At 34.4% G+C, this 18,838-nt stretch overlaps 1 protein-coding gene across 2 annotated transcripts in view; it reads left to right on the forward strand.

Moving 5' to 3' along the window:
- The first annotated feature begins 1,271 nt into the window (after nucleotides 1-1,271).
- The window catches only part of LOC110993447 (serine/threonine-protein phosphatase 2A regulatory subunit B'' subunit beta), a 97,084-nt gene continuing 79,517 nt past the window's right edge, over nucleotides 1,272-18,838 (forward strand). For both annotated transcript variants that reach the window (XM_022259722.2, XM_045633531.1), the window contains exon 1: nucleotides 1,272-2,233. In XM_022259722.2, the coding sequence (XP_022115414.2) occupies nucleotides 1,367-2,233 (867 nt within the window). In that variant the 5' untranslated portion in view covers nucleotides 1,272-1,366. The remainder of the gene's footprint in view (nucleotides 2,234-18,838) is intronic.

The raw sequence follows: 18,838 nt of genomic DNA on the forward strand, positions 1-18,838 counted from the left end.
AGTTTGTCTATTTGTTAGAACTCTGACAGATGCTCTCATCAGCAGACGTCGAGAATACGAAATTCCACCCGTATTACCTCGACGTCCGTCGTTCCACAACTGAGCACAGACGGGCAGCTTTTTCCTGAAGCTGAAGTATTACCAAACCCGAATTGGTTCGGAAATTATATTCCTTCTAGAAAAAAGCGTACCTACAAGGCCGACAACGCAGTCGCGAGTCTTCTAAGAACGAGACTATCACATAACATCCTTCAGCCCGTTTGCTCCAACCAGCTCCAAAAAAAAAATAATATCTATAATTGCCTGTAAATACTTCAGTATTTACAATAATGTGTAATGTGAGAAATCTCGTGTTGAATTTTGTCCAAATTCGGCACCGATTTTTTATTATTAATTCATAACAATAAGAGATACATCACAGTATCACAAAAACAACGACCATAAAATATTGTATCTTATCTGCAAATCTCCTTCATTAAGTTTTTGGGTCAATATAATTACCGAAACATGATCTACATAATTTACTTAACATAATATTATTAAAATATGTTATTAGATTAGGTCTTCCAACCTGAAAGCTCTGTTTATATGTCAAGCTATATCTTATATCTTTAAACGAGCAATTCTTGTATATATATATAATTGGAATCTCGAAATCGGCTCCAACGATTTTCAGGAAATTTAGTATACAGAGGGTTTCGGGGGCGATAAATCGATTTAGCTAGGAATCATTTCTAGAAAAGTCATTTTTTTGTGTTTTATCAACTTAAATAAAGAATTGCTCGTTTAAAGATGTCAGTCAAATAAAAACTTAAATATGAATATAATTATTTTTATTCGATAATTATATTCATATTTCATTATTTTATTAGTATGTAATTCGTACTAAAAAACACGATTTATAAAAAAAAAATACCGAGCTAAGCTCGGTCATCCAGGTCCTGTATATTATATACGTAACATTATCTACTATCTAAATAAATTGACAGCATCACGATAAAGATTATGTATTAGAGAAAGATCGTTGTATTTCACTTGAGATGATGTAGCGTAGGCCTAATGCTGTAATTGTATCGAGTGTGTGGGAGCGGCGGGGGGCACGTCGCGCCCCTTCCCGTCAGGCGGCGGCCCGCGCCGCAGTGAGCAGTCCGCGCTCGTTGCCGCAATCGGTTTCTAGTCTTTACGCCCGGCTGCGTATTTTACGTACCGCGATCGCCTTTGTTTACTCGTCCACGCGAGATAACCAGCTGTTTGTGCCGCTCCCATATATCTCAGTGTACCAATCCATAGTGCAGTGCTCGTGCCTACAGTGAGTTCATGGATACCCCGGGATATTATTAGAACGTGTGCTAAAGGCGGCCCAACCATGGCCGCCACGGCTCGCCGCGAGATCGACACCGGCGAGGAGGACATCGCCGCGATCGCCAAACAAATATCTGACCATGCCGAAGCTATCTATCAAACGTGGAAAGCGCGCGGTCTAGCGCCCACCGAAATATTGTCATGTAGGCCCACGCCCGGCCTTAAACTGACGGAGAGTTTGCGAACAAAGCCAAAACCGGAACCGAAGCCCGAAATAAAACAGCGGCCTGAATTTCGTAGAGAACGCCCTGAAATTCGTGAGCAACGGCCGGATCTTCGGAGAGATCAGAGACCTGAACTCAGAGATATTCACTCCGGATCTGAGAGGGAAGCGATGAATCTGCCTCCCGATTTAGTTCCAGAGCGTAATGGCAGTGCTAATCCCTCAATTGGGAGACGGGACAACGCTGCTATGCGGCTGGAAGTCGCACGCGAGGAGGAACGGCTCCTTAGGGCACTCCGAACAGGTGGAGTGGTTGCAGAGCGTCCATCAGAAAGGCCTGATGTAGTGCCTCCTATATCGCTAGTAGATTACGCAAAGAGTCGGTATCAAGATCGACTAGATACAGGCGCGCGGAAGCCAGTTGCCGGCGCGAGTGGTGAACGACGGGCTTCCCTCGGCTCCCATGTGACGGAGGCGAGGTCGAAGTTCGAAGCTCGAGCGCGCCGGTCTTCCAGCGCTGGTGCAGCCGAATCTGGCTCAGCCACCGGTCAGACGCCAGTTCGACCGTTCCTTACACGAGGCTCTGTAGCAGAGAGAGTTCTTATGTTTGAGCGCTGTCCGAGTGAAGCGACATTAGAACTTGCAAAGCGAAAGTCACCAGCTGCTACTACTTGGCGAGGACCCCACGACGTCATCAATAGAGCACAGGTGAGTGTTTAATATCGTAAACCGGTTTTTACAGTTTGCGCAAAGTGAATTTGTATTCGTGTGCCGCATTGTTTGTCATGTCGTCATCGACTCGTACATGGACATTTGAATGTAAATAAATACATTGAGCATATTGTACATTATATTTATCTGAGATGAGATTATGATACTGTAGATGACATCAGCCCATAAATGTGTTTTATAATGTCAGTTTTATTAAACAAGTTTTCCGAAGAATTACCTTAAGTTTAGTGTTCGATTGACTTTGGTACGATTCAGCTCCTATTTGGTAACGATAAAACAGTACAATGAACTGATGCAATATATTCGCATCAAATACATCTGTCGTATTTAATATATTATGGTGTGCGCAGTTCTACAAATTTTTTGACACTTTGCCAGTCACTTCCTTGTTGAAATCTTGTTATAAGCCAGAGCTGTCTTCGTAGGATGGATAGAAGTATAAATACATCTCTGGACAAATAGATCAGCGGGCACCACTTTATTATTATAATTAAAACACTCATATTTAAGAATAGACTCATAAAACTTAAATAATATATATAATAACTTAAATATTTGTGAGTAATATTGAACACGACACGTATGACGTAACATTATTTGAAGTTTTAAACAGATGAGCAGAAATAATAGTTTAACGCTAGAAAGCGCGCCAATGACATTCCAATAATTACTAATCTGTGGTAGCGTCAACTATTATAGCGCCTTTATACCTCTATTCACATTGACCATGATTTATTAACTACTCGATTTAATCCCAATTTATGTGATAAAATATAACTTAATATTAAAACAGACCTGATTAAACGCATTAACTATATTTTGGACTGATAGCGCGAAATTAAGCTACCAAGGGCATGTCAGTTGTTAATGAATCATAATTTCGACCCGTGTTATTGAAATTACTCTTACGTTAAATATAGATTGCGGTTTTTCTTCGACATTCTGAGGTCACGACCCAGAATGATGTAATTTAATAATAACTTTAAAATAAGTATATGAATTAAGTTTAAAGTTGCAAAGTCGAATTTCGTTGATATGTACAAACATATTATTAAAAGTTGAAATAGTTAATATTACTTAATAAAAACATAAGTTTTGTGTTTATATCAGTAAAAAGTTTAGACTAGTAGTAACTTTTTGTTTTGTAGTGTATCATTGATAAAGTCGGTCTATCTATATCGATTTTACGTGATCATTCCTCTCTTTCTGACATACTGTATTTCCGTATAATGAAAGGAGAAGGATAGGTTTTTGTTTATGTAGATGGTGTTGTATTATATTATATATGGGCCTGTGTAGGTTTCGCATGGTTGAACATTTATTTTTTAAACATTTTAATGCCTTTTTTACTAAGGGCTAATGAAATACAGTTATTAGAGAAATATAGTAAACTGGAACACAAAATAATAATATTTACGATAACGCTCGTTTTGTACTTAAAACGATATATTTTCATTTACAAGATTCCAACATATTTAAATATTTTATGTTAAATAAATTTCTATATATTTTAATTTATAACATATGCAACTTCTTGAAAATTAATTTACATTTAAATTACTCTACATATAACAAGTAATAGTAAATGTAATTTAAAATTAATACAAAGAAAATTAAAACCAATGTAAAAACTTTGCTGGCAGAATGTTTTCTCTGTATTGCGATATTTATTTGTTGAGCGAGGAAAACACCAGTTCTAGGGTCACCGGTATCTACTAGGCGATAACTTAAATCAGTTATTAGCGTCTGTGCATTTAAACCCCACGGCCCAAGAGACTATTATATTTGACTAGCAGACTCGGCCAAGCGTTGCTGTGGCTAAGGTTTTTGTTATATTACATAGTAGTAAATTAATCAAGGGAAACCGTAGGAGAACTTATGTGAAACGTTGGTACCACGACACGGACCTAAACTAAACTACCTTTAACTCAGCGCCATCTGTTAGAATTGTATCAAATAATAAACAAATGTTAATGTTATCGTAATTTTAGTAAGGATGCCTATTTTTTTTGAAAATGAAATATAGCCTATGTCACTCAGGAATGATGTAGCTTTCCAACAGTGAAAGAATTTTTCAAATCTGCCAAGTAGTTTCGGAGCCTATTCAATTCATACAAACAAACAAAAAATCAAACCTTTCCTCTTTATAATATTAGTATAGATTAGTCGTTTATTATTTTCTGCCTGCTCTGTGGCCGCCCCAACTTTTACAAAACAAGAATTTTTTCTATAACAGGAAAAATTATTATTTAAAAATTAGCCTTTAAAGAGTTTTTCTGTAACCTTCGCAGCTTAAAAGCCAGTAGCGCTGCAACCTTACTGATCAGCCTTTTATGCCTGACATTTCGGAGATTCCTAACGATATTTTCCTTCATCGTACGAGCGAGTGCCAAGAAAGCCCATTGCTGCACAACCGGGGTCCGAGCCTACATCGTAAGAGCCGGTAAAGCCACTATCGCCCAAACCCAATAACCTATCTCAATCTATTTTTGACCATCTGAGATAGACGTCTTAATTCAAATATTGATAAGTGCGCCAATAACCAATATGCAGATAGAAGATCGATCGACTGTCACGGTCTGAACTCAGATTGTTTTATATAGATTTTATATAGATTGTTTTATTTAGATAGTGGATTATAATTATTGGGTTCGGGCGTAAGCCAACACGAGTTTAAATTTTTAAAAACCTTTAAAGATTAGGCCTTCGAAAGGCCGCCGACCCACATTTAACATAACAGTACCAATACGCGTATAGAATTATAAATAACAGGATGCGATTGAAATCGTACGAGTTGCGTTGGAATTCTAATGAAAATGTTTTTCTCTTTACTCTGTGGAGATTTCACTGTCTCGGGACACTAATTACAAAAACATAATATTACGAACGCTTTTTCGAGTGATATATTAACACCGTAAAGATTTTTTTGAATTAAGGCGCACGAAGACAACACTTATAGATAATAATAAAAAAAGTGCATGCGTACAAAGTACACATGTCAGAAGTTAAACTTCTTTGTAAATTAATTATTTAAAAAAAATTCAAAAATTCAAAATCTTTTATTCATGTAGGTAACATAATGTATACTTATGAACGTCAATTAAAGAAATATACATTAAATGCTTCTAATTCTACATTTACTGTCAGTTCTCAAGTCAAGGGCGTAGAACGGAAGAGAAGAACTGGCAATAAACTCTCCGCCACTCAACAACACCAGTAGCGTGTATTATTTCTCGATATCCCTTTCTCACTCTCTCTCAATCGGTCTCAATCGCTCCCTCCCTTTTCTTCTATAGGCTCGTTTGCCTCCATATATTAAAAAAGGAAATAATATTGTTTGTATCATTCATTCATCTCATTGTATAAGATACCGGAACAAATCAAACTTTGAATAAAGTAAATATCTTGAAGCAAAGTGGTCTGGAAAGATTGTTCACCTCACAAGTAAAAAATAGCGATCCAAATATACAATTTGGCCGTCGGCCAGGGCGGATTGATGCATCTGTAGTTTGTACTGACGTTCATCAAATCTCAGAAATTGAACTAGGTCGGTATACAGGGTCACATAGGCTTAGAGAATATATTATCTGTGACATATTCTTTTTGATATCTGATCCCCCCCCCTGCTTTATTTACTGGGTGATCAATACCCAATAAAACTACCTCGAGTAATTCTACCGGGGTCCTTCTTCCTATAGTCGTTACCAATTAACCCTTCCAAAGGCAGAAAACAAATTTATAAAAATTTGGACTCCGACCAGGAATCGAACCCGCCGCCTTTTAGCAGACAAATATTAAGACGGATAGGCTACTATGTCTATATAAAACTGCTTTTATATATTTGTATGTGCGCGTTGCTTATTTATTTATTTATTTAAGTAGTACTCCTACAGCTAACATAAATTATACATAATGACATACAAATACACTGAGAATATAGCCAAATATGGAATACATGATATATTTAACAATAAAAAGATTGAAAACAAACAAACAAACAAAAATTATTTAATACATTTGACTAATTGTGATTTAATTTATTTAACTAAGCTTAAATTAGTTGTGTTGTGTGATGATGTAAAAGTGTGGGTATGTACGTGATGGTGTGTAACTTAACTTTACTTTAAACTTACTCTGTATAAAAGCAGTGTAAGCTTCGTCACTGAGATTGGTTTGAACCCTAGCTGTCCATCTTTACCATGACTATGTGTTCAAGTATTATCTAAGCAGATTGACTGCAATTTATCCCCCCCTCTCTTTGTCAGAAAAAGTATGAAAAGCTCTCAAAAATAATAGTACATAAACATTTTTTTGTATCCGCGAAAATGCATTTCGTTTACAAGCATAGACAATGTGTGGTTAATATGTGTTAAAAAGTAAATAATTACAGTTGACGATCACCAAATAAGATCAAGAGAATCAAAGAGCCCCTCCATTTGATGATTATGTTATACTTGAACGACCCCTTAGTAGAGAGAAAATCGTGAGGAAACCGGCTCGTATTAAACCCAAAAAGCAGGCTCCAAAGGTAGATCTTCCTTGGCTATTAAAAAAACGAATGATCTTTTTTTATAGAACAGGGGGTAAACGGGCAGGAGGCTCACATGATCAAATACAGAAGTGGCCAAGACCGTGTGTTGTTACTTTTTTTTACTTATTTAATTTCTATCCTAAAATAAATAGGACGCTGTTACGAGGGAAAGGAAAGAAAATCTAAAAGGCGATTGCTCAGCCTCACAAAATGCAAATTTGTTTAATTAAAATAGCTATTTAAATACTACATGTTTGACAGCTGAAAATTATCTTCGTATCCTTTTCTTCACAAATTGAAAGTATCCGTCATTTATAAGAGTATAGTTTCCGCCGTCTGTTCCATAAAAATATAGCATATAGTGCTTCCAAACAGCAGTGGATGGAGAACAAAATACTTACTTCGCTATATTTCTCAACACATGCGTGACTAACACAATTACTTCTCATGCACTGTTTTGTTACGAAAGTGTCCCAATGTCCGCAATTATTTTAATTGTTCTGTTTCCGCATTACGCGACCTATTGACCAAGACTTCCTGGCTGATGTAAAATAGAGGTTTAACTGACTTACAAAATCCGAAACCCAAATTGGCTGATCAACTCTCAATTCAAATAGATGACTTATATGTTGAGTTAGTGCCCAATTTTGTTACTAACGTGGTGGTTGGAGTATCTATGCCTCATAGGCTTTGTACGTGCCAAGGACGTCTTGCTCACTCAGGTTTTCTTTGATAAGCTTGGCGATTGTCTAAATCGTCCAGTTACGCAGGCACTCTCTTCTACACAATAAGCATTTCATTGAATAGCATTCACGAACGCGCTATAATAATTATTTAATAACATCCCCCTAACCCAAAATTAAATAAATAACCCAGGAAATCGTACATTTTGGTCCTTCGAGCCGGAAATTTATTTATAAACCCTTGTTTATAAATAATTAATAAGGAGTTATTGTTTTTCAGCATTCATAAATAATGTAACAAGTTTTTGTAAATGTTATATTTACATGAACATATTGTTTCCAACAAGTTGTTACGCGCAGAAGCAGTCTTTTGTTTTTCACTACGAAAGTGCACACGCAACTTTCACACACAAGATCCGGCCAAGCTACATTAAGTATACGTGGTAAACTAAAACGAATCCCCTTTAATAATTAATAATTTTTTCACCATTTTTAATTCAGTGTTGGTACACTTTAAATTTAAAACACGACATGGTGCTGTAATGCTGTATATTATTTGTTGAACTTAGTTTATGTTGGATTTTAAATTTAATTCGTAACAGCTAACATAAATTATACAAAAACAATTATAGTAATGATATAGCTAAAGATTGAATACAAAAAGTTTTAATATTTACAAAAGGAAAAAAATATCGGCTGTGTTGTGTGATGGTGTAAAAGTGAGGATATGTACTTGAAGATGTGTATGTAGGGTGTGCTCATGATAAAGGTGATTATGCTATGGATATTTTTAATACTTTCAACTTACCGCGATAGCTTAAACAAGTCAAGACCTAGTGGTGCAAAACTGATTTTGCATAGTTGGTGTTGATGTGAGGAACGATTACTAGTCTGGTAGGCAGGAACAAGGAAAGGCAACTTCTAGAAGAGAAGAAACTGAACTGCAGTTCCACCAATGGACTTTCTTTGGGCGCATTTGACATTCGCTCGATCCGTGAAGGATGTGTCAATTGTGAGGAAACCCGCTTGCCGCCGCCCGCTACCCGCGGAAACATTAACAAATTATCATGAAAGACATACAGAAATCTGTCTGGGTCTCACCAGGCCAGTTACAGTTACAGTACAGCTACAGTTAGTCAGTCTCTTTGGCCGGATTTAGAGTACTTACTTGTTTTAGCTGTTTGTTGTCTCTTATAAGACAAATGACGAATCGTTTTGTTCGTGTTCAGAAGCGGAACGATAAGAAGTTGCTCCAACACAAGGTCGAACACGCGATATAGGGAAACTATTATGTCGTTTGTAAACCCTGTATTTAGAAGTAGCTTACTGCCTTGTGCCATGCCCCACCTTAGTCTAACTAAACTTCAACATTCAAAACTTTAAATTTAGGGAAGTATTTAAAGGAGCAAATTATAACGAAGCAAGGTAAGTAAAACATATAATGAAAACCTAAATTCTAATACCAAATTTTATTAATTATCGAAAAGCCCCTTAACAATCAATTTGCCCCACGTGGGGCGTGGGAATAGAATATAATAAGTAGTAGTAAGTAGCTGACAAACCCACAGGCCGAATACACACAACAACTTGTGGACATAATAAACTATCCATTTACCATTTTAAACCATTGGGGCGTGGGCCCCACGTTGGGAAACTAGTAGGTATAGAGCCATATTTATATATAGAGAATATTAGTCTATATTCAGATAAAGATTTGCTACCTCTGGGATTGCGATCACTGGGCTTACAACTTTTTTAAACTTCTATTTGAAGTAGTCAAATAATTTTTCTAAACGCTATTCGATTTTTTTAGTTTTCTGTTTGTTCCGGTTCTTTATACTTCTTACTCTCTATACTTCTTTCCCTATATTTTATTTTGGGACTGAGTAGTGGTTTTATCGTGTAACCCTCATTAATGAGGTCTTACTTATATTAAATATCCGACTCTCTCCGACTATCTATGTGCGCCTTTATCACTCCCTACTACGGTGAATCAACTGGCTTTACCAAAATGACGGCGTCTGGCAGAGGGAAATAACGAAACAGATACTCAAATCTGTGGCCCGTACCGTGGCCAGCCAGTTGTCAGTTCTCCAATTCCATCTCCACCAGGAAACCCCAATAGATCAAAGTCAAACTTAATCGTGTGCGTGTTATGTAAATGTAGTTAGTGAAAGTGAAAGGCATTTGCCGAAATGTCGTTGATCGGTTGTCTTTTATACAGACTCAGACCAATCTGGTGATCTGCGAGTCTGAAGGCTTTAAAACTCCGGTGTTGCTCATCGAAACTCCCAAGCGAACTTAGAGAACTATCTATCTATCTGTTAAAAGTAAATTAATAAAGCCTTTTATAAATGTGACGAATACTTAAATGATCCTAATCCTTGGGATGGATTTGCTCTAGTTCAAACAATTTGTATTAAAAACTTGGCGATTGAAAAGAGTGGCGGAAAGTTTCTTGCCAGTTCTTCTTACCCGCTCTAAGCCCTTGAATTGCGAACTGGTTGTAAATGTAAATGTTTTTCTTGACGTTCATAAGTGTACATGTTTACCTATATGAATAAAGATAATTTGATTTGATTTGAAGAATGGATTTTAAATAAATACAATACCGACCTTACAATCCTCCGATTCCTCACTGTTTGAGCGAATGTTAATGCTTGCAAACATGCTGGTCCTGCACCATAGGTCACTCAAAAAGCCTTGACAAAAAAAGAAACAGACACAGAAATCTGAGGCCCAGACCTAAAAAGGTTGTTGCGTCATTATTTTTTTTATATAAAATTGGTTGCTTTACTGCTAACTTGGGTTTCTTCCTTATGTATTTAGCTTTTGACTTTGAGAATGCTTCATCAAGTTGATTAGTAAATAAACAACAGCTGACAGTATTACCTAACGAGCTTCGTTTAGTGCTGAATAAATTAACTCAAATAGAGTTAATTTATTATATTATACTCCTACATCTAACAATAATTATATATAATAAACAATTACACTAAAAATATAGCCAGACATGAAATCTATATATATAAAAGAAAGTCGTGTTAGTTACACCACTTATAACTCAAGAACGAAAGAACAGATTTGAGTGAAAATTGGTATGGAGGTAGCTTAGAGCCAGGAGACGGACATAGGATACTTTTTATCCCGTTCGACAGCGTTCCCGTGGGACTTGACATGAAACGTCAGTCACTATAAAAAGTGGTATAACAAATAAGAATCAGACTTGGAATAATAAAACGCAAATGATAGCTATGTAATTGACGTATAATGACAGCTGTGTAATGACGTATATATGACAATTTGATATTTGTAAGAAATCAATATTCAAAATATTTCTATTAAATAAATACGTTTAATTATTTTTACAATTTACAATTTAATTATAATGATAGTGCTATTGCCCATTCGTATAAACAGTGAAGAGAACTATAAAACTCGGTATTGTCGTATGTATACAGTTCATCCAAAGAATGATGAATGTTTCTATTTGTTGTTGTTGTCGAATGACGCATTTAATCGAGTATTGGAACGGGAACGTGAATATGATCACCAGGAATTAGATTTAGTAGTTCAAACGAATGTACCCCTGTTGAAATACCAACAAAAGGAAGTTTATGATACTTTAATGAAGGCAAACGATGATGAAAATGGTGGTTTATATTTCCTAGATGCCCTTGGTGGAACTGGCAAGACATTCCTCATGTCATTAGTTTTAGCAACTGTTCGGGCGAGATCCAACATAGCGGTTGCAGTTGCTTCTTCTGAAATAGCAGCCACATTGTTAGAAGGATGCCGTACGGCTCATTCAGAATTAAAATTACCGTTAAATCTTCAAACTATTGGAGAACCAACGTGTAATATTGCAAAACACTCAGCAATGGCCAAAGTTTTAGCGGCATCGAAAATCATCATCTGGGACGAATGCACAATGGCGCATAAACGTGCATTGGAAGCACTTAACCGAACATTAAAAGATTTACGCAATGAATCGAGATGTTTTGGAGGAGCAATGATTTTACTGTCTGGCGATTTCCGCCAAATACTGCCAGTAATTCCAAGATCTACGGCTGTCGACGAAATAAACGCTTGCCTCAAATCGTCAAATCTATGGCGCTATGTGACGAAACTGCAGCTGACAACAAACATGAGAGTTACATTGCTTACTGATAAAAAAGAAGAAAAAGAATAAAGATGTAGATGACCTGAACTACATAATGGTATGCGTTTGGTGGTTAGAAAATTGAAGAACAATGTAATTTACGCTACGATAATGATAGGAAAATTCAAAGGTGAGGAAGTTCTTATTCCGAGGATCCCGATGATCCCAACCGATATGCCGTTTGAATTTAAAAGACTTCAATTTCCGATACGTCTTGCATTTGCCATGACCATCAACAAATCACAAGGCCAATCCTTAAAAGTTTGTGGTTTAAATCTAGAACATTCATGTTTTTCCCATGGTCAATTATACGTGGCATGTTCACGGGTCGGAAGACCATCAGCGTTGTTTGTTTTTGCGCCTGATAATAAAACAAAAAATGAAAAAATGTGTATCACAAGGTACTTAAGTGAAGAGCAACCTATGTACTAAAATACAGAAATAATAATGAATGATTAATGTAGGTATTTAATTTTTTTGTATTTTTTCCAATAAAAAAACCCAAACTGCTTATTTATTGCCATTAAGGCGGAACAAAGTTCGCCAGGTCAGCTAGTACATATAATATATTTACAAAAACGTTCTAAATTTAAATTCAAATTAACTTTATTAATATAGTATTTAAAACCACTAGACCACTATTTAAGCCTTGACTTGTTTAGGCTATCGCGGAATTTGGTTAAAAAGAGTTTTAAGAATATCCATAGAGCAAAATCATCTACGTCATCAGCAAACCACACATACACACCCACACTCTAACACCATCACAGAACTCAACCAAATTAGGCTTATTTAAATAATTTGTATCAGAATTACTTAAATGTATTAGGTAAATACGTCTTGTTTGTTTGTTCCCTTTTATAAATCTTTCGACCTTTTTTGTAGTAAAATGAATGATATATTCCATCTTTGGCTATATTTTCAGTGTATTTGTTTGTATATAATAATTTATATTAGCTGTAGGATTACGAAATAAATAAATAAATAAAGATGATATTATATACAGCAGTAAAACTGTACAGGAATTATTTGTTAGTAATGTACATATAAAGTACATATCACATGTTTGAAAAGTTCGTGGGAAAGTTACCTTAAGGTCTCAAATACGTGTTGCACTAAATTATTTCTTTTAGTACTTTCCTTATGACCGTGTGAAACTGTGTCACTGAATGGTGAAGTTAAATAAGTGCGGAAAGAGACGTTATGCGAACGATTTTACGACGTTTCATTCATTATTATTTTATTTATAGAACAGGGGGCAAATGGGCAGGAGGCTCACCTGATGTTAAGTGATACCGTCGCCCATGGGCACTCTCAATGCCAGAGGGCTCGCGAGTGCGTTGCCGGCCTTTTAAGAATTGGTACGGTCTTTTCTTGAAAGACTCTAAGTTTAATTGGTTCGGAAAACTTCAGTCGGCAGCTGGTTCCACAAAGTGCATTCACAAAATTTTAAATAATTTGGTATATTAAATTAAGAACAGTGTTGACCTAGTGGCTTCAACCCATCCCTGAGGTCGTAGGTTCAATCGCCGGCTGTGCACCAATGGTTTGGCACTTTTTTTGTCGCATTTAACATTCTCTCGAACGGTGAAGGAAAACTTAGTGAGGAAACCGGCTTGCATTAGACCCAAAAAGTCGTCATGATTATAGAAATCTGAAGCTCAGATCTAAATAAGCTCTATCGCCACTGGTTTATTTAATTTGAAACAAAAGAAACACGTCGGACCCATTTTTACAATCCGTATTTGGATTAAGATGTCTATCTTAGATGGTCAAAAATGGATTTAGATAGGTTATTGGGTTTGGGCGTAAATCGTACCCAGAGATCTCTTTCAATCCAGCTGTGTAGACATGACAAGTTCCCATCTATTCAACGTTTCATGTATCGTCATAAGACCATGACTTAAAATTGCATCTGTGGGCGATCAGGCCCAGCTGACCGTGACGCCCACGCTTCATTGTATTTATTTCCTCATCACACTCGAACGCAAGTTACGTTTTTAGATTTATCGTTTTTATATATGTAGGAGCAGGTGGAGATTGTATTACTGCTGTCTATTACCCGCTGTCTATGCCCACGACGCAAGTGAAAAGCGGGAAAATAAGACAAGGAAAAAGTTTAGTAAATAATGATAAATTGCAAAAAAGCATTATTATTATTATCAACCTTTTATCAAGGAATGCAGTCAGAATAAATATGTATATGTTACAATTAAATTGACTATTAATTGACAATACCTCAACAAAATATTAATTTTCATACAATATTGGGTCTGGCTCGGTAGGTCAAGTACTGTAAAATGTATTGCTACAATTGTTACAATTCAATCATTTAAATGTAAATAAAGCTTAGACAATAAATTAAAGAAATGTAAGGTACCTGTTACATACATATAAATAAGAATAAATTTTACATTTATTTTAATATATTTATTATATACAGTTTAATCATAAATTTTGAGGAAATTCAGTGGAAGTAAATAGGGTATGCCAGTATAATATTTGTGGAGCAAACTGTCATGATAGTTGTGTACCTTTATTTAAGAAGCTCAAAGTTGTATCTCTTCCATGTATTTATATTTTAGAAATATCCTTATTCGTGCACAGAAACATGCATATTTTTGAGTCGAAGTAAAAAATAGATATGGGGAGAAACTGGCTGTGCCAAAAATCAATCTGGAACTGTCTAGGAAAAACACCTTTTATGTGGCAATAAGGGTTTTCAATAATTTACCTAAAGAAATAAAAGATCTTCCAACTAGTCTTTAAAAATCCACTTATATTACTTTAAAAAAAATGTATTATTCAATAAATTATTTGTGTGAGACACTGAAGTTGATATAAATTTAATAATGTATGATATGCTCGATACAAACAATACAAGAATTGACCAATTCATATGACTAATAATGTAAAATTTAAAATTCCTTTTAAATTTTGGATTGTGTGGCAGAAAAAAAGAACTAACGATTGTACCACCTTACTCATTTTTGTACCATTTTCTTGAAATTATTATTATTAATAATTTTGTTAGTTACTCAATCGACACAAAAACCTCCTATCAAACACTGTTATGTATAAATTAAGATGCTCATTTAAAATTCAGTTAAACCATTAATGGTAATTACACTTGGTAATTATACCTGTTTGCATAACACCAGCTACTTTGTTAACATTAATTAAAAAAGATAAAATATATTTTGAGGTGGGTAAGAATATAGATATAATATATTATTATAATCAATAATGTGAATCTTATAGACACTTTTACTGACTTGAAACCAGGCTTTTAATAATAATACTAATTTATTTGCTATACAAATATAGAGATATATATCTTTCTACAATAGAACGTAGCATTTTCATACACAGTACATAAATAAATAATACATTAACAAATACTTTAAATTCTCTTGGTTTACCAATCCACACAGTAACAAATATATTTTATGTATGTATTTTAAAGCTTTCACTGTCTGTTTGCACGTCAATATATTCTAAATAGGATAATACATATTTGTGATTCAAGTATTGCCATAAAATATTTCCTATTCATTTATATCTTGATATTAAGATACTATATTTACTTAGCATAAGTAATGTATTTCCTATTAAACATTCAAGTCCTCTCATAATATATATTCATATTAACTAAATGCATCTTTTTAACAGAAATAATCTTTTGTCTCTTTCTGTCAAATTGAGTTTACATAAGGATGAAAAGAGGTATATTAAATTATAATTTGATTACATGTATTCTCTTTGTATTTCCATACCTGGAATAGTACACTTCTTAAAAGGCTTGATGCATAGTCAATAATTTAAGATAACAATATTTTTGATACATAAAAATGTTACTATAAATACATAGTTTAATATCCATAGTTGCTCCCCTTCACATTTTGAATTCAATTTAAGCTTTTATAGAAATGTTTTTGTATGCTTATAAGTGATGATGGCAAGCTTAAAAATAAACTAGCATTTACTTATCCTACCTATCACTAAATACCAACTTGGGACATTTTGCTATGCTACCCCAGAATGTTTGGTTTTCTGGAATCAAAACTTTTTAGATTTTTCTCTGTCATTTTCTCTATACAAACCTCAGAGTTTAAGTCACTGTAACCATATGAACATCATTAAGGCATCATCTCAGTGTGACTCTCTCAAAATTGCAATGTTTTTGCATAGTTAGGATAAGCTCACCGGATTGGTTTTAATTCATTATTTCATACACTAATAAATTACTTAAAAATTTCTTTAAAAAAAGTTCATGTCTATACGGCCGTAATTTTGATGTTAAAAAGACTTGTGGAAAAATAGCTTTACTTTGAAAAAAATAGGAATATAAAAAAATTACACTGAGGTGATACCTTACAAAATGAAAAGCTAGATTTACATTTAAAGAAGAAAAGAACTAATCTTTTTGTTTATAAACATATGTCATGTTTCCACTGCATGCAATATCATGTGATGGAATGTGCCATTAATAACATTGTTGACAATTGCATATTGTACATTCTTTGCAAAATATTTTGAATATTTACATCACAAATGCCGTTGGACATAGACTACAGAATAGTTTCAAAAAAGTTATGGTTCTGTTTGAAATTAGAATGTAACCCAAAGTGTGAGAAGAACCAATAAAGATTCCTATATTTAAACTATTGACAATAGAGCAAAGTGTTTTGTTTATAGATAGATTCACCAGTATAATACTCGAAACAGAACTAATTTAAGCGTTCGACTAACCAGGCTAATCATAGACAAATATAGAAATTGTATTTCTACAAGAAACTTCGAAGCGAAATGAGAGAATTATCACTAAATAAATCAATAAAGCTTTATATAAATTTGAGGAATATTTTTGTTCAAACAATTTGTATGACTCAAAACTTAACGATTAAAAAGAGTACCGGAGATTCGTGCCAGTTCTTCTTGCCTGCAACGCAAAAATAATTCAAATCAATTATACCAATTAGACCACCTAAAATGGCACTTTTGAAAGTTAAATAAAATAACTCTTGCGAACTGGTAGTAAATGCAAATTTAGAATTAATTTCACTTCTTTTCTGACGTTCGTAAGTGTAGGGGACTTTAAATTTATCAAAATCTGAAAAAAGTCCGTGACATAAAAATGTGACGTAATTTTTTTGTCATCTAAAGCCTATTTACCGTGCAAGGCTTTAGAATAGCGCGATCTCAAAAATTTGTTCATGGATAGGATACATGGTGAAACATCTATAGCCGCACGTAAAACCGATTTCTGGCGTGGCGACGCATGCCGTGGCGACGCGTCGCCACGCTATATGAAATACAGTCTAAATGCAGTAGTAAATTTCACATTAAAAATAAGTAATGAAAATAATGTTTATTCAACAAATAGTCATCATTATCTGGAAAAAAAAAATCGTAATATTTTATTTTATCACTATGACATATTTAGTTCCTATCACAATCTATTCTTTTCTGCATATTACTTTTACAAAATAATGTCGATATTTCACATCTGCCAGGCGTCCCGTGACTGCTCACATTTTTTCTTTCCACATGAACTGCAGGTTTCAGTTGATTTTTGATATAGACTATATATTAAGAAAGGCTATAAACATTAGGAGTTAGGTGTGTGAGTTGCATTGTGCAAGCGGCCTTGCGCCAACATCCGCCCACAAGCCTCTCACCGCATATCTTGTTAGCTGCTGATCTTTAATACGTGGGCTATAACTATTAATTTCACACACAATATCATAATTCAGCATTAAATCTCTTTATGAGGTATGAAGATGGGTCTCATACCGTTTTCTTCACCTTAACATATGTTATTATTTGTTTTGTTCCATTAGTTTTTAAACAGTAACTAGTCGTATGTAGTACTTCTTATTTATTTATTTATTCACACTTCGTTGCAATAAAAATAATAAAAAAATAAATCAGTGGCGCTAAAACCTCTTTAGGTCGTGGCCTCAGAATTCTGAATCTGTTTCATGATCTTTTTTAAATCTAATAGGTAAGTAGGTGATCAGCCTCCAGTGCCTGACAAACATCGTCGACTTTTTGGGTCTAAGACATGTGTTAAATGCGCTCATAGAAAGAAAGTCCATTGGTGCACAGCCCGGGATCGAACCTACGACCTCAAGTATAAGAGTCGCACGCTGAAGCCAATAGGCCAACACTGCTCATGTAAAAATGAAAATAAAAGGAACAAAAATAACACCATACATAAAAATTACAAGGTGTGCAACAGGCAAAGTTATCGCTTATAACTCTTCAGGCAATCCTAGTAAAAGAAAAAAAAATAAACATGGTGAGTGCAGGAAGTGAATATTCGATTCGCAGACAAACACTGTGACTCGAGAATGTTATATATTAGATTTTAAGTGTACCGTACCGCGTAGTAATACCGATTGATTTGATTTGATTTATAAATAAATAATAAATAAACAAAATGTTTCTTTGTATGATAGTAATACTCTGGAAAAGGGTAGACTAAGGTTAATGCAAAGAATACTGACTTTCCTAAATAATTGTTAATACAAAATATATAATAATTTTATATATAGAAATAATAAACTATATCAAACTGTTATTAAACCCTTAATAACTTTATTCATATAGGTAACCAAGTACACATATGAACATCGACAGAAAGTTCGCAAGTCAAGGGCGTAGAGCGGGCAAGAACTCACAAGAAACTCTCCGACACTTTTTTAATCGCCAAATTTTGTATCATACAATATTTTGAACTGAAGCAAATCAATCCAAAAGATTACGATAATTTAAAATTCAAAATTCAGTTTGGTAATTTGATATTTATCTCTCACTTCCTTATCTCTTACTCTCTCTATTATGTCGAACTTCCTTAAGTACGTAGAAAATCAAATTTCTGTTAAAAGAATTCGTGGAAATTGTTCGTACATTCTCAAAATTTTGCATTTTAAAGTAATTACATGGTAATCATAAACTACATAACAGACAATACATCATAGTTACAAATTGTGTTAAGCTGTTATGTATAAGATGTTTCTAATGTGTTTTATGTAATTAATGGCGAATATGAGTGGAGTGTATTTAGAAATTTGATTAATAAATCTACATTTAATGTGACTTTAAAATTATTTTGTAGGTAGTAGAGTTTAGGATCTATCCGGTTGCTATACTCCAAAGAAATAAATTGTTTCTTTCCTTTTTTTGTCATCGTTTCTTAA

Source organism: Pieris rapae, chromosome 23 (genome assembly GCF_905147795.1).
Source record: "Pieris rapae chromosome 23, ilPieRapa1.1, whole genome shotgun sequence".
Taxonomy (NCBI): Eukaryota; Metazoa; Arthropoda; class Insecta; order Lepidoptera; family Pieridae; genus Pieris; species Pieris rapae.